General features: G+C 42.1%; 1 protein-coding gene and 1 long non-coding RNA gene across 2 annotated transcripts in view; one reads left to right on the top strand and one right to left on the bottom strand.

Moving 5' to 3' along the window:
• Positions 1-851: 851 nt before the first annotated feature.
• Positions 852-4,596, bottom strand: LOC111944432 (uncharacterized). The gene is made up of 4 exons (XR_015287454.1): positions 4,471-4,596; positions 2,757-2,912; positions 2,600-2,673; positions 852-1,605 (listed from the first exon to the last, which is right to left on the bottom strand). It is a non-coding gene; the product is annotated as an uncharacterized LOC111944432 (long non-coding RNA).
• HTRA3 (HtrA serine peptidase 3) overlaps positions 4,225-15,814 on the top strand; it is a 25,329-nt gene continuing 13,739 nt past the window's right edge. The window contains exons 1-4 of the mRNA XM_023925812.2: positions 4,225-4,958; positions 13,012-13,111; positions 14,759-14,981; positions 15,590-15,784. Coding sequence (XP_023781580.2) covers positions 4,535-4,958; positions 13,012-13,111; positions 14,759-14,981; positions 15,590-15,784 — 942 coding nt within the window. The 5' untranslated portion in view covers positions 4,225-4,534. The remainder of the gene's footprint in view (positions 4,959-13,011; positions 13,112-14,758; positions 14,982-15,589; positions 15,785-15,814) is intronic.

The raw sequence follows: 15,814 nt of genomic DNA, 5'->3' as shown, positions 1-15,814 counted from the left end.
TTCCTCTGGACACCTTTCATTTTTTATGAATCATTATTTTCCAATAAAAAAACAGATTCTTATTTTGTTCCCAAAAACCTGCTCAAAAATACACTTATCTTTTGACTGCAGAATAACTTAACAGGAAAGTTTGAGATACAATTCCCTCTTCCACAGCTACAAAAAGGCCTGTTAAGACTGTGGCAAAATTTATAGATTATGATTTGTAGGCCAGTCCTGTTATAAATAGTCTCAATTTCCTCTCCTTAAACATACTAACACAAACAGTTCTTTTGGCTGAAAAGGGAGTGAAGAACAGAGCAGGCTGTGGCATTTCCTTCAGGTCATCCTGTCTCTGTGCCAAAAGCCTACCTTTTTTCTCCTGCACCAAATGCAATGAGTTCAGAATAGCTGAACACGTTAGAGGAGAAAAAGCTCTGGATTTTTTACTTTACTTTTAATATACTTTCAGAGCATTTCTTGAATTGAAATTAGAAATTTTGGATTCATTAACATTTCCAAAGATTATTTACTGGCATCAGTTTAAGGCAGAACACAAAAAAAGAAAAATTACCTCTGCTTTTCAGTTACTTTTAGGGGATGGAGGAAAGAGAAATAAATTTTCCTTAAAAGTATATTTCTAGGGCACAGCTTGCCTGGCTTATGAAGACAGCTGAAAAAGTTCTCACTTTGCTTGAGCTGATGTGCTTGTGAAAGTCTTATTTCTCCTCCCACCTCTTCTTTTCTTCTTCAGTGTCCAGTCTTGAAAACAAACTGACAGATGTTCTCTTGGATCAGCTTGTGAGACTTGCAATGTCAGGAGTGCAAACAGACTTTTGCTGTTTAGTTCAGGAAATGAGATTCAGACAATCTGATAAATAAACAGTGTTTATTACTCCAGTTTAAAGTACACTTTGGATTTCTTTTCAAAATACTCCTACGAGGAACTGAGGATGAATATTAAACATGTGCTCCTAATTTAGAGACCTCAATGGTCAGAGGGTCTTTAACTTACAGAATTTGTACAGTTAGGTTATAACAGCAGCGAGTGTTTCTGATTTTTAGTCACACTAAAGAAACAAGAAATTTGAATTACATAGAATTTACTCTGAAGAAACTTGTAAGACTTATGAATACACCAAGGTGCATTAGAATAATAGGATTTAGGAATGTGTGTGAATTAGAATGCTTTGTGACTTTAACTAAGAGACACATAGAGATTTAAAGAGATGGCACATAATTACCCAGTATGGACTGGGACAAGACAGAGTGGAAAATATTCTTCTACTCAAGCAGTTAAGTATGCATTTTAATGGTTATAGGCTCATAAATTTAGATTTAGATATCATTCAAATGGTACTTCCAGCATCTAGATCCCCAGAAAAGCACTAAAGCATCATTTAACTTTTAATTCTGTGTAATTTCATGTGCCATCCTATTTCTCTGTCATGGCTGTGTGGCCTACACAGCACAGAAGAGCCCAGCATCCATGGCTCCGACAACAAATATGCTGCCAGTCGAAAGCAGGAAAAGCCAGGGACCTGCCCTGCATGTGTGCCAGGAGATGCAAACAAGCATGCACAAAAGGACAATTAACTCCACAAAAAGGCAACAAGAATTTCGTTCCTATTGAAAGAAAGAAAGAAAAGAGTTCAGAATGCAGTAGGTGAGTTTTGGAGCTAACTTTGATATTCTGTTAAGGACACGGTGCCTGCATGCTCTGCTGTCCTTTGGGACTTGCAAAAACAGAGTTTGGCCCTCAAGAGAGAAAACAGAGACCCACTGAGTCACCGGTAACATTTGCTGCATTGCTTTGGATTTGTCTTGAGGCGCCTCCCCTCCCTTCCAGCTCTGCAGAAAAGCATCATTTCCACCAGACAGAGGTGATTCAGAACCCATGAAACAGTCATTTTTCCAAGCCATGGAGAGCTGTTACTGAACGAATTATCATTTAAACAGCTTTTAGTGCCACATTTGAATTCTGAATGAATTCAAATTCTAGTGAAAGGTGTTCAACAAGTGTCACTGAGCCAAGAAACTTTACTCACTGTTCCCAAAAGGAGCACACCCAGTACTTGTTGTGAGTTTCATTTTTATTCCTAACCTTACTCTCTCCGTCACTCTCTTTTTTTTTTTGGAATAATGAGTTTTGGGGGGAAAAGTATCCCATACCATACCTATGCTTATCTGAGAGAAGTAATTTCATCTGTTATATTTTGGCTATGAGATATCAGTTAACAGAAAATGCCTTTCAGATTTATTTATTTTATTTTATTAAATCCTAAATGAACAAGATGCAGACTGATAAACTAATTATGAAAGATTCTGTGAAACTCCTCACACTAATACTATATGCCAAACTCTCTCCAGTTAAGGTGGCTGTACTTACCTGTTGATATTCACTGTTTTCTTATATTGTGTTTGAAGTCTTCAAGTATGACTACAGAGATAACAATAGGAATCCAAGAGAACTATGAATAAGTCTGTAGTCCAACACTAGTAACAGCAGTACCTCACAGACTGGTTTTGTATTTACTGTTTACTACTTTGTTATTTGAAACATTTTTCCCAACCTCTTCCTTGAAACTGCCGCTGTAAAAAATGCAAATATACACCTTACCTACAAACAGTGCTCACGTTTCCTTCTGATCCACATTTCAGGCCAAACACTTTTCACTTTTATTAGTCTGTTTCCTTAAAGGGCAAGCTTATATCAAAACACTGACAGTTTTCACATTTTAGATACTGCACTGTAAAGTCATTTAGGTAAACTTTACCTTTTCAAAGTGTGGCAAAATGTGTGCTACAGCAAAATCTTATAGTTTTCTTATCACAAGACATGTCATATCTTCAGCTAGGATGTATACCTTTTTTTTTTGTCATAAGTGAGACTGCGGCTGCTTGGAAAATCCAGGCTTGGACCAACTCCACCCCTATAACAGAGGGGAAAAACAAAACACTAACTCACTAACTGTAGTGGAGGATTCTGGTTGCCACCTACTGCATTCAAGAATTAGAACATTAATTCCTTAATTAGAACTCAGCATGGGGATTTTCAACCCTATAGCCTGATGCAGCTCAGTAAATTGTGCCTACTTAGACCTATTTCACAGAAGGCCTGAGGTAGTACCTTGCAGGACTAGGGTTTTTTATCCCTTGTGTGAAAAAGAGGGAAAGGGGAACTGCAGGCAGAAGCTGGTTGGATGTGTCATATACAGCAAGCAAGACCTCCAAGACTTTGGTATAGTCTCTCGGTAAGCTATGCCAGAGGTCCTTTTGCTGAAGTCAGCTTAACATTTTTGAAAACTAGCTCAACTCATACTTGGATTAATTAATTTGAAAGTTATGTCTAGCAAAAGTTGTGATTACCTTAGAAAAAAAGTATTTTCTTGATAAAGATGGCATGCATGGGCAAGATTTACTCTGCATGTTATGAAGACTGTGGAGGTGACTAGTTGACAGAGCTTGATAGATGCTCTCATCCACCTGACACCTGACAGTCTTACTGAACACACTGTGATTAATAATAGATTTTAAAAACTCCAAACCTCAAATATTAGGGCTTTGGCAATACTTCCAACTACTATTATAGAGAAGCTGCCAAATCTTTTGTTGAAGCAAATGACGGTGGGGAGCCCAGTAGATCCCCTTTGGCAGCTGGAAAAGGTCTCGTACAACGTGCCATGATGCCATGCAGACAAGTGGCTACAAGGACAATGTCCAGCTACTTGTGTCCCCGCTCTGACACCTGCAAAGAGGGGTTCGCGTCCAAGAGCGTGTTTAACATTACAACACAGAGCAAACTAAGGCAAATCTTCGATTACCCTTCGGTGGCAGTGGCAACAAATACCCTTATTAACGCTGACATTAAAGACAAGCACGAGGGAAGGCAAAGCGGCTGCCGGCTTTCTGCCCCGGCACCCACAGAGGTCACAAGCGCTCACTCGAAACAGATCCGCGTTTGTTTATGCCACGTCGGGCACCCACAGCCCCCGGTGTCGATGGCCGCAGTCCGCCTCATGCTGGGGCTCGCCCCTCTCGGGGCGGTGATTTCCCAGCACACGGGCGGCTCTGCCCCGCATCGCCCAGATGAGGGGAGCGGACCCTCCCCGCTCTGTCTGTCTGTCTGTCTGTCTGTCCGTCCGTCCCGCCCTGGGTGGAGCCTGCCCGCCCGGGGCTGCCGGTGCTGCTGGAGGCGGCGGGCCCGTCCCACATATAAGCCTGCCGCGCTGCCGCCGCCTTCCCACCGCGTCCCGCTCCGCCTGCCCCCGGCACTCCGTGCCATGGCTCGGCGCCTCAGCCCGGCCAGCTGAGTCCTGGGAGCCGCCGAGTCCTGCAGGGCCCGAGCCGGCCGCAACTCCGCGGCCCTGTGCCCCGGCCTGCTGCCCGCCGCCCCGCTCTGCCCGCAGAAGCGCTGCCCGGGGCAGAAGACGGCTGTCCTGCCCGAGTGTGCATAAAGCTCGCCTTCCCCTTCCCTCGCCGCGATCGCACCTTCCCGCCTCCTGCCCCGGGGCCGGGCGGGCTCGCACCCCGCGCTCCGCCGTCCCCGCCGAGGATGCGGCTGTCGCTGCTGAGCCCGCTGCTCCTGCTGTCCCTCAGCGCCGGCCCGCACGCCGCGGAGCTCCCGCTCGGCCGCGCCAAGTGCCCGGCCCGCTGCGATGTCTCCAAATGCCCCAGCCCCAGCTGCCCCAGCGGGTACGTCCCCGATCGCTGCGGCTGCTGCCTCATCTGCGCCGCGGGCGAGGGGGACTCCTGCGGCCGCAAGGAGGACCCGCCCTGCGGGGACAGCCTCGACTGCCGCTACCCCATGGGCAAGCGCTTCGCCAAGGGCGTCTGCCAGTGCAAGCTCAGCGCCCAGGTGTGCGGCAGCGACGGCCGGACCTACGACAACATCTGCCAGCTGAAGGCCGTGAGCCGCAAGGCGCTGCAGCACGGGCTGCCCGCCGTCGCCCAGGTTCAGAAGGGAGCCTGTGAATCGGGTAGGAGCATGGTGGGACCTGCCGCGGGGCGGGGGGAGGGAGACCTGGCTTAAAGAAAGTCATGATTTTCAGTGGCCTGGGAAGACTGGGTGGCTCTGTGGTCTCTAAAAAATCTCCAAGGACATGGCACCTCACCCAGCTGCTAATGACACCGGCGGTGTGCGGAACGGATGCTCAGGTGCTTTCTGAACAGCGAAACCTGTGCTCGGTGCTCAGTGTGGGCCGGGGTTTGGGAAGGTTTCCGCCGGCAGAGTGGCTCGATGCCTCGGTGAGGTGCAGACCGCGGCCGCAGCGCCCCGGGACAAGGGGCGGACGCTCTTGGCAGATGGCAGCGGGGTGGGTGGAGGTCGCTCGGCTGCCAGGGCAGGACAGCGGCCACGTCCTCAGCCGTGGCCTTTTCTGAAGGCAGGACAAGCCGGCTCCCGTGCTGCCAGTGCCACCTTCGCTCACACATGGGCAGTGACGGCCGCGGTGTCATCACGGGAGCATCAGCCGAGCAGCGCACGCAGCAGCACTGCGGGCCCGGGAGCACCTGAGCTCCGCGACCGGCCCCGGGCGTCTTGGGGGGTTAATCAGATTGACCCGATAGGCGAATCAGGAAACGCTTCTAAAAGCCTATCGGCGCAGAAAAAGCACTGAGTATTAGATAAACCATCTAAAACAGTCTTTTTCCTGTTTTGCTTTCTTCACCGAAGGGTTTTGTGGTCTTGTAGTAGAGCCCTCAGTAGGGACAAAAAGCTGGAGAACCTCCTTTATAGTGCAAAATACTGACACAGACTATCAAATGGTCTTCTGGTTGCAGTAAACTGTTGAGACCTTTGCTCAGATCCTGTGATATGCTATCACAACTTCAGGATGGGTGATTCAACTTTGGAAAGTTTACTAATCTCTTAAACTGGTAATGTCCTTTTAGTATTAAAATGTGTCTCTTTATGGAAGTATTAATGGTGGCAGTATCTTTCCACATACTTACTAATATGTTATTTTAAGAGTTTGCTTCTGCTACCTTTCCCATCGAGTTCCTGGAAAGAGAAATGCTATGCTTAATGGAGTTGTAAATCATGCATTAGTGTTTCCAGTTATATCAGGTAAACCACTAACCATCCTATTTATTCATAACAAACTGGCCAAAATGATTGGGAGGGTTCAGAGGGAAAGTGGGTGCTGTTGTAGCCTTTCTGTGAATAGGGAATCTTTCATGTATATCCTGTACTTGTGAAAGGGTGAACCAGTTCAGAGAGGGAGGATATTCAAATGATATTCCTGGAGTTCCTTTCAGAGTTTCTTTTCAGAGCCAAGAATTGCTCCAGATGCCAGCCTGAAGCTGCAATGATCAATCTCTCCAGTATTTTGTAGTTATAAATTGTTTTTTGCCTATTCCTTTTCACATCAGCATCTGTTAACTTTAGTACTTTAGTAACCTAAAACTTGGTTGAAACTGATCCACATGAAATAATCACGATGTTTAACCAAAATGAGTGAGCTAGCCTGCATCTGAGAGCTTGCTGAGTGCTTGGCATTTGGTATATATGACATTTTCTTTAAGGAATCCTCCTGAATCTAATGGTAATAGGCTTAGGAATTTGGAGCTGTGAGGCAGAGGAAACTTTTTTTCCAAGAAACTATTTTAGTGTTAAAGTATCAACTTTATTTTGGCTTTATTTTTTTTTATCTCAGAAAACCTCAGTTTAGATGAAGCATCTGGTTCTCTGTTAAGATTTAATTTTTTTTAAATTCAGTTCTACAGCTGCACAAACTGAAGCTCAAAGAAACTGAGTGTCTTGCCCAAGGTCAGACTGAGTTAGTGGTTGAGCCAGGAATAGAACTCAATTATGGTGGTTTTTTTGGTGGTTTTTTTTTTGTTGGTTTTTTTGTTTTTTTTTTTTTTTTTTACAGTAACATGCAACTGTAATGAGAAGTTTGGAAGAAAGTTGACAGTTTAAAATTGCTGTCAAATTTCTCTTTCTCCTGTTCTTGCCTGGCCTCAGATGACTCAGAGTTTGAGGGCATAAGCTAGTTATGAATTAAATGCAGTTTTACTTAACCATTCATATATTAAAACAATCTCAGATAACAGAAGCCTCACATAGTATGATTTGGGCCCTGTTTAATACATGCACAGACCCAGAGTGGCTCCTGAAATGTCTGCTCCTCTGTTTTTCCAGTTGCTTATGTTGATGCTGAGTTGGATGGCTGTGATAAACCCAGACAGGCTGAGAACTTAGCCATGGAGCTTAGCCTAGTGACAGCAGTCTGGTGATTAGGAATGCATGAAACATGGGTAGTAAAAGATGCAGGAAGGAAGGGAGGAATGAGCTGGCCAGGGTTACTGAGTGATCATTGAAAAATTAACAAAATTTAAAATGTTTTTTCCTCGTTCAAGTCCTGGATTAGTTCAAAGGGCACCATGCCAGATTGTAGGCTCTACTTACAGTGTACTAGACAGGGGGTGTGCTGCATGGAGGTGCAGGAGCTCCATAACTGATGCTCTACAATATGCTGGTACCCAGGGGCTTCTCAGAGATAACTAGGAGCAGTCTTGCAATGTTAAGCTCCCTGCTACAAATACTGAGTTTTTGAAAACTTTTTTCAACACTAGATACCTTGACATATGGGAATATATTGTGAAACAGCTAGTTTTTTTTTGTCATCTGCTGTGATAATGACAAGCTATTACAAGCTAGTATATAAGTGATGGAAGAAATACTTATGGAGGACAACCTCTGTAATCAAAGATTTGTTCTTACAGAGCCCTGTTTCTCAGGACAGCAAGTGTAAGTTTTAACAATGCCACGTATCAATCTACTGAGATGTCAAACAAATCACTTAAAGGATCACTTGGTCACCTGCCATCTATAGTCAAGCTACTTGTTTCTTGAGCAAAGGACTGGTTTTGATCTCTCAGTACAACTTAGGACATTTAAACTCCCTGCAAGGTTATTTCGCAAATAGCTTCTGTGAAGAGAGTTTAAATGTCAAAAGATTTGTATTTTCTTACCTAAGATATGAACGCAATTTTTTTTTTCTTTAAATACAGGTGCTCTTTTGTCAATGGAACAAGGAAAATTAAAAGCTTAGTAAGAAAACCTTTGAGGCTGGACTTGACTCTTACCATTCACTGTTAACGTGAAGTCTCTCTCAGAAAGGGGTCATGATGTTAAGACTCACCCAAGTCAGTCAGATCTTTGCAAGATATGAACCTAAAAGTTCATTTTCCGAAGAGAATGTTGGAAATGCAGTTAATAAGCAGGGTCATTGCGCACAGTTCTAGTGGGGTGTTTGGAGTGTGCCTGGACATAACCTTGAAGACACAGAGGAACAGCTGAGTGTATGATTACTTGCATTTCTGAGAAGTTGGCCCAGTAAGGCATAGAAGTCTCCTGCTGGTGTTATTGTCATCAAAGGCTTAAAGCTGCTTGCAGCTGTATTTAGGGAAATGTACTGCAAGGTATTAGCTGGAAACACAAACTTTGGTCACATTCCTGTACTGCTTGTTTTCATTATGCCTGAGTTGGTTTGAGTTACTGCAGGTGAGGTTGGATGGTGTACAATATTTGGCATACAATTCAGAGTAGAGCGCTTCACTGTTGTAAAGGATAGGTAAGGGGAATTGTTGCATGTCCTCATGAGGATCACTTGGAAAGGAGGAATATCAAGCCTGTAAATCAGTGTGGTGTCTGTGCTAGAAGGCTTGTGCCAGTCTGTCTCTGTCTGGCCCTTGTGATTGCTGCATTGCACAAGAAAGCCACTTTGGTGTTGGTTCACCAAATTGTTTTCATCTGTGCACGGTAGACATCCATTGTATAAACAAGTTGCCTGAACCATAATGTGGCATTAAACTCACCAAGGCTTTATGGTCAGTGCACAGCTATGCAACTTGATCTTAATGCTGAATTCATCAGAAAAGCTGCCCATGAACCTATGTTTCCAGCAGATGTTTCTGTTTTTTAAGCAGAGACATTATAATCTTTTATTTGTCTTTCATTTCTTTCCATGAAAGCACAGTAGGGACAGTGTTTATCCCTGGTGATCAGATCTGCCAGGTTGCAGTCCTCCCTTAGACATAATAATTTTGCTGAATGCACAGATCTTTTCTGAAGCTTGTTTTAAAAGGGGATGGGGAAACAGCCTTAAAAGAATGAGTTTCCCAGGCTCACAAATTCATAATGAATATAAAATTGTGGATTTTAATACAATGTTTCGTCTTTAAGAAAGCAGTGAATGTGATTTGATTTAATTCTACAGGGACTAAGTTGGCAGATACTCAGAAATGTTCAGTCCTTTGCAAATGTAAATTGGTCTGGTTTTATTGTCTTCAGTGGGATTATAATGATTATTTCTACTGAATTTTTTTCCAGTTCTCTTCATAGTAGTTTAATTCTACAGATTTGTTGGCATTGTTCCTGGTTTACAGCAGTGTTAATGAGATTGGAATGGCTCTATTGTCTCTGCAAAAAAGTAAATAAACCACTATTAAATGAACCCATAGCCTGCAGATAACATCACTATCCAGGAAAAATCTTAAACTGATCATAAAGCTCCTACCTGAAAGGCACTTAGCTTTAGGCATTTAAATTCAGTGTAGCTGGAGCCCATAAAATTGGAAACCTAAGACCACATTTTAGGACACAGGCTGAAAATCTTTAGCTTCAGTTTATGCACTTAGATTGCAATCTGGATTTTGAGTGTTTTGAGGAGCTGGAGACCTGAAGATCTAATCACTTAGTTGAAATAATAGGCTCAAAGTTCAAGGCTGCTGAAAATCTGGTTGATTTGTGGCTATGGAGCAAATTGGGGAAATCTAGTTTTGACTAAGAAATGCATAGAAAGCTAAGGACTCATGCAGCATAAATTTGGTTTTGTTTCAAATACAACCTGGTTGCTGCACCTTTGAAATCTTGGTTATGCAACAGATGGCTAATTGGATTAAATTATGTCTTTTTGCCAAGATAAATTAGATTTTGTTAGTGAGATGATTTTGAACACTCAGTAATAACATGGAAAATAATGCATGTTATTGAGAGACCTTTGAAAAACTCTGTGGCAAATGTCAGTGGGTCAGTGGGTCAAAATCCACAAGGGCGCTGTGAGCTCAGAGCTGTTAAATGCTCAGGGCACCAGAGATCTGAGGGCTGTGTGGGGCTCCTCAAGGCAGCAGCACTGTGGAAGGGGAAAATACATATTTAACTTTCACTTTTAGTAAGGACAGTAGCAGCAGCTAGTGTCTAGCAACTAATGCAGATTAAAGGATAGATTCTACCTCTCCAGTTGTAACACTTGTATTCAGGGTGACATTATACAATATACTCAGTGCTGGATGTTGCTTCCTTCTTTGGTTTCCCAAGCTCCAGTTCCTCAGTTTTGAAGTATATTGAGAACTTCTGATTAAAACCATTAGTTTAATAATTATGCACTAAAATGCTGTTAACCAACATTTCGGTTCCCTTAATTAGTGCTATGTGTGGAGTAAATGTGAGTGTGCAGTTGCATCTTCCACATCTATAGTTTGAGTTCCTGGCACATCATATAATGTGTTTAAAGGTTCTTATCACTGCCAACGTGCAGAAAGTGATTAAAGAATGATCAAGTTCTATGAAGGCATCTCAGCTTTGTAAGTCAGTTTTCACCAGTCTTGTCTCCACCAGACAAGAGAAAAAGCAGCTCATCTCTGATCAGCCCAGATCTTCAGGCATGCCTTTCATACACAGCTTGAGTGTCTGTTATTCTTGATCCTCCTTTGTTTCAGATTTCCCTCTAATATTGGTGCAGATTTGGATTTTCTTTCAGGTTTGAGCGTTCTTGTCTTCTAACCCCAGCGGGGAGGGTCTGGGCTTGTGCTTAGACAGAGAAATGTTTTCACTGTGGTATGAAAAGAAGACAAACTTTGTTTCAGTTTTAGTCTCCTCTCTGTATTGCTGCAGTTTATTTTATTCACCTTTTTTCATGTTTCATCTGCTACTTCTTTCAGATACTTTGTCTCTGCTTTCCCCAAATCCTACCTGGAAAGCCACTGCCACCCATGGTGTTTGCCTGGTGGCTGGTCAGGAGTGGTCCAGACCTGAGGTTTCTGGCAGGCATCTTCCTGTGCTTTTGGCCACGTACAGTTCTGTATCCATTTGGCCTGGGCAGAGCAGCTGAGCACTTAGAAGATGCAAATAGATTTAGTTGCCCTGACTCATACAGAGCTGTGCTGATTTACACCAACTGAAAGGCTGCCTTCATCACAGTTCTGTGCCAGTTTATCAGCTGCCTTTCACTGATGTATGGTCATGTCTATTAAGATAAACGTGATGGCAATGTTATATCCTGTCAGTGAGCACTTGCAGTGTAGGCAAGTGTTCAAAGTCATGCCAGTAGACTTCAAAGGATATACTGCAGAATCAGGCAAGCTGCTTGGGAACTGAAGGTAAGATAAATCTTCAGTGGCCTAGTAAGCAAAATAAATAACAGCATATTGTGCTTACATTTGACTGTCCTCTGTGATTCCTGTTTGCGGTGTCTCTTTTAAACTAAGCACTAAAACAAGCACATGCAATTGGCTGGAGGGATTTTTCAGAGTGCGTGAGAATGTATATAGAAATAATAGACTGAATCTAGTCCTGCCAAGCTATTCCTTTTGTTTATTCAGTATCACATAAATCTAAGCTTGCTAAATTTAAGCAAGGTTTCTTTTCATTCAGAAGTAAATCCCGTGTTCAGTAACAGGATAAAGAACTTAGAGTTCTGTGAAGAAATTCCTCATCTTCTTTGTCTGCTTTCTTCAATTCATTTTCTCCCTTTGGTAGTTCCCATAGTTAATTTCAAAGCTTCAGGCTGTGAACATGAAAGATTGCTGTTTGAGTGTGGTGATACATCCCCTACCATATGCTTTACATGTGTGGTGATATGGCTCCATATATCAGGGACTGCAAAGAATGTAATATTTATCACAAGCAGTGCTATTCCTTTGGGATGTTGTGATGCTAGAATCCAGGATGTTGTGGCATTAGAAGCCAGGAGGGTGTAGGTTTGTCTCTGCCTTCTTTAAGATCTTAATTTCACACTATTATATTCACTCTTAATGAATGCTGTATATAGTGCTGCTTAACCATACTGACTTTAGTAATCTATTGCTAGGTCCAACTGCAGATGACAGCTTAAATGTGATTTTGCAGAAAGTTTTAGGTGCAAAGATTGTAATTTAAAGCAGGTTTCTAATGTGTCTACTTGAAAAATTAGAACTTAAGTTCTAATTGTGGCTCCAAAATTCTGCAGCTGTGTTACTCAGCACTTGTTAGACCACATTGGGAATACTGCATCTAGTTTTGGATCCCTCAGTACAAGAAGGCATTGAAAAACTGGAGTGAGTTCAGAAGGTCATGAGGATGGTTGGGGGGAACTAGTCATATCTCATGTGAGGAGAAGCTGAGGTTGTTGGGGTTGTTCTGCCTCGGGAAGAGAAAGCTTCAGGAGGACCTGAGAGCAGCCTCCCTGTGTGCCAGATCCATACCGAGGTGCATAATGGGAGGATGAGAGACAAGGGGCATGAGCTGGAACATGAGCTCAACAAGTTCAGACTTGAAGTAAGAAAAATCTAATACATCATGGGGGAGAGTGAAGCAGTGGGAGAAGTTTCCTGGGTAGTTTCTGGAATGTCCATACTTGGAGTTTTGAAAGTCCCAGCTCTGTTTCCCTTTTGTGACTGGTGAAGTTTTGAACGGGAGGTAGAACTAGAAACCTCCTAAGGGCCTTTCCAGCCTGACCTATCTTATGACCCTATGTGTCTTGAATAATAACAAGTAGTTGTCCTCAGAGAAATGCTCGAGACAGAGCTTGTAGACTTCCAAAGAAAAGAACTTAGAGCTAAGTGATGCTGATGGTTAATTTTTTTCAGGATCACACAGAAAGATAGGTAAGTTTTGAACTATCTTAATGACTTTGATTCCTTTTCCAGTACTGTTTGGAAACTGTTTTAGTAGGAGAAACAGACCAATTCAAGGCAGGTTCATCTTGCCTACTTGATAAAAAAAAGGTATTGTCTTATTAACATATCCAATTCTTTCTGCTAGTATAGGTCACCTACAGTCCAGCAGCCCAAGATACAAATTCAACTTCATAGCTGATGTGGTGGAAAAGATTGCACCTGCAGTTGTGCACATTGAACTTTTCCTCAGGTAACACTTTCAATTCTTTGTTTTAGTTATATTTTTTATCAAAGGTCTACAGCCTACAAAACTTTCCTTTTGAAAATGTGACCTTTACAAAATATTCTGAAACATTACAGCAGACCTATTTCTCCAGAGAATCACACATGTGTGTGTTTTGTTCAGTAGATCTGTTCTTAATGGGCTTACAGTACTATACAATATATACTGTCTACCCTAAAATAAGTCTTGTCTCATCTTTGGAGAACTCTTCAGCTTGTTGTGCTTGTTGGACTGTATTTGTTATACATACATACATATAAATATATATATATGTTCAGACAGTAAGCTGGAAAAAAATGGCTTGTTGTTACTTTTTCAACTTTGAATGAAAGATGATTTTATTTTGGCAGGAAGAGCATTAAGAGGTGGAATGTTGAGGAGATGTAGCCTATCTAAACACAGAAATTACTTCTGATAGGAAAAAAATGTACTAAATTTCTTGACCAGAGCATTACTGATATTCAGGATGCTGAAGCTGAGATGGCAAGATCCTCACTGAGTATTCAAAACAACCTGAGAGGTTTAAATATGAGTCCTCAGAACAACCTGCTGTCAGAATAAATTACTGCAAATACTGCATGTGCTTCATTATGTGAATACCTTTTTTCCTGGAGGTCTCTCAATTTCCATAGATATAAGAATTTCTTGGAGAATTTTTGTAGGCTTTTTAATATGCAAAATCAAGCTAATTGAGTGTATCAGGAGTCATAGTTTTATGCACAAGGTGATTGGTCCTTTGAGAGGATGCTTAAGATCTTTACATATGTAGTTGAGAATTTTTTCTTTCCCTGTAAGTAAATGTTTGCCCAACAGCTTGCTGGGTGCTAATTTTGATACTATATTTTCCTGGGATTGGCACCAATTGTTTACTGCTAAATAGCCCAGAACTTTCAAATAATATCCTAACCAGGACCATGTCTTGGAGGAAAGACTTTGTGAGCCTTTTCTCATCTTCTGCTACACAGGCACTATATGTTCCCCTAACAATCTAAGATCAAGTTGTTCACAGAAAATTTGTAATGCCTTGAACAGTTTGTAAAGTCTTTTACCTGTCTGTATTGCAGCACGTGTTGTTTCCCACCAAGTTTTACCCGTTGTTAGTGTTTTTCATTTTTTCTTTCACATTCCTAGTCATTCTGGTTTCCAGACATGCTTTTTCCACCTGGTCTGCACTTGGCCTTCGTGGTCCCCTTAGACTTTGTCTCTTCCTTTATGCCTCTGTCCAGCTGCATGGTTCCTTCTTCCTTTTTTCCCATTAGGTGATTGGTTAATTTTTCAGCTTTATTAGTTTTTGTCATTGTTCTCTTCCAGTATAGAATCAGTGGGATCAGATGGGCCCCTTTTCCTTCCTTTTTTGTCACTACCCTCTGTGCAAGGAAGTCTATGAAGACAGAATTGGAAACCAAAGAAAAAGGACCCTGCTGATTGTCTGTAAACCTCAGTTCCTGTCTCCCTGACTGACTAAAACCAGTCACAATTTTCAGGAAGGGATCCTTTCTTTGTAACTTTTTAAAAAATTTAATTCTTAGAGTGAAAGGTGTTAAATAATGTCTGATATAATCTTCTCTTAAGTTGGTGTCCGTTATGACACAGAATTGCTTCCATTTTGTACAGGCACCCCCTCTTTGGTCGAAATGTCCCCCTTTCCAGTGGATCTGGGTTTATTATGTCTGATTCTGGTTTAATTGTGACCAATGCCCACGTGGTGTCAAGCACAAATGCAATATCAGGGAGACAACAACTGAAGGTACAGCTTCAGAATGGAGATACCTATGAAGCAACCATCAAAGACATTGACAAGAAATCTGACATTGCAACAATAAAGATTCACCCTAAGGTGAGTGACATAAGCAGAAGAGTGATTTCATTTGGGATCTCTAATGACTGACTAGAATATATGTTTAAGGAAAAAATGTACTGAAATGCAGATATGGAAATTTTTCATATCTTGGAATTAAATTACTTTGTCTTCTGTGATAGCAACTGTAAAAAGTGAAGAAAAAGAAATTATATTAATTTAATATGTGGCAAAATTCTGCTATCTTTACCTAAGTACTGAGGCTGTTCTTTCTAAGCTTTGTGCCAGTATGCATGGGACTGCAAGGTGGGGCATAATGCAGAGAGTGGCAGTCAACAATTGATCAACAGTTGGTTTGTGTGCTGTTTCTAGGAGGAGGGAACAATCTGTTGGGAAACAGGGAAATTTTGATGCCCTTTTTTTCTCAGTGAAATTGCAAGGAGCTACAGATAGCTGTTTGCTTTTGAAGACAGTTTAAAACAGCAACCCTCCTAGCATAAGTTTTGGGTATAGAGTAGTGAGTGGCTCTTTCGTTAATGTAATGGAAATTGCTTGTTCCTAACTTTTTTCTAGTTTTTGGTCTTTGCAATCAGGTTATTTTCAAGTGTAAACTAATGCTTATTTTTTTCTCTCTGTTTTTACTCAAGAAAAAACTACCAGTATTGTTACTGGGACACTCTGCTGATCTGAGGCCAGGAGAATTTGTGGTGGCAATTGGAAGTCCATTTGCCCTACAGAACACTGTGACAACAGGTATTGTCAGCACTGCTCAGCGAGATGGCAAAGAGCTGGGCCTGCGGGATTCGGACATGGATTACATTCAGACAGATGCTATTATTAATGTAAGCATGAGATATGTCACGAGTTCCACT

The sequence above is a fragment of the Cyanistes caeruleus genome, chromosome 5, assembly GCF_971803275.1.
Source record: "Cyanistes caeruleus chromosome 5, bCyaCae1.hap1.1, whole genome shotgun sequence".
NCBI lineage: Eukaryota > Metazoa > Chordata > Aves > Passeriformes > Paridae > Cyanistes > Cyanistes caeruleus.
This window is presented reverse-complemented; position numbering and strand designations above follow the sequence as displayed.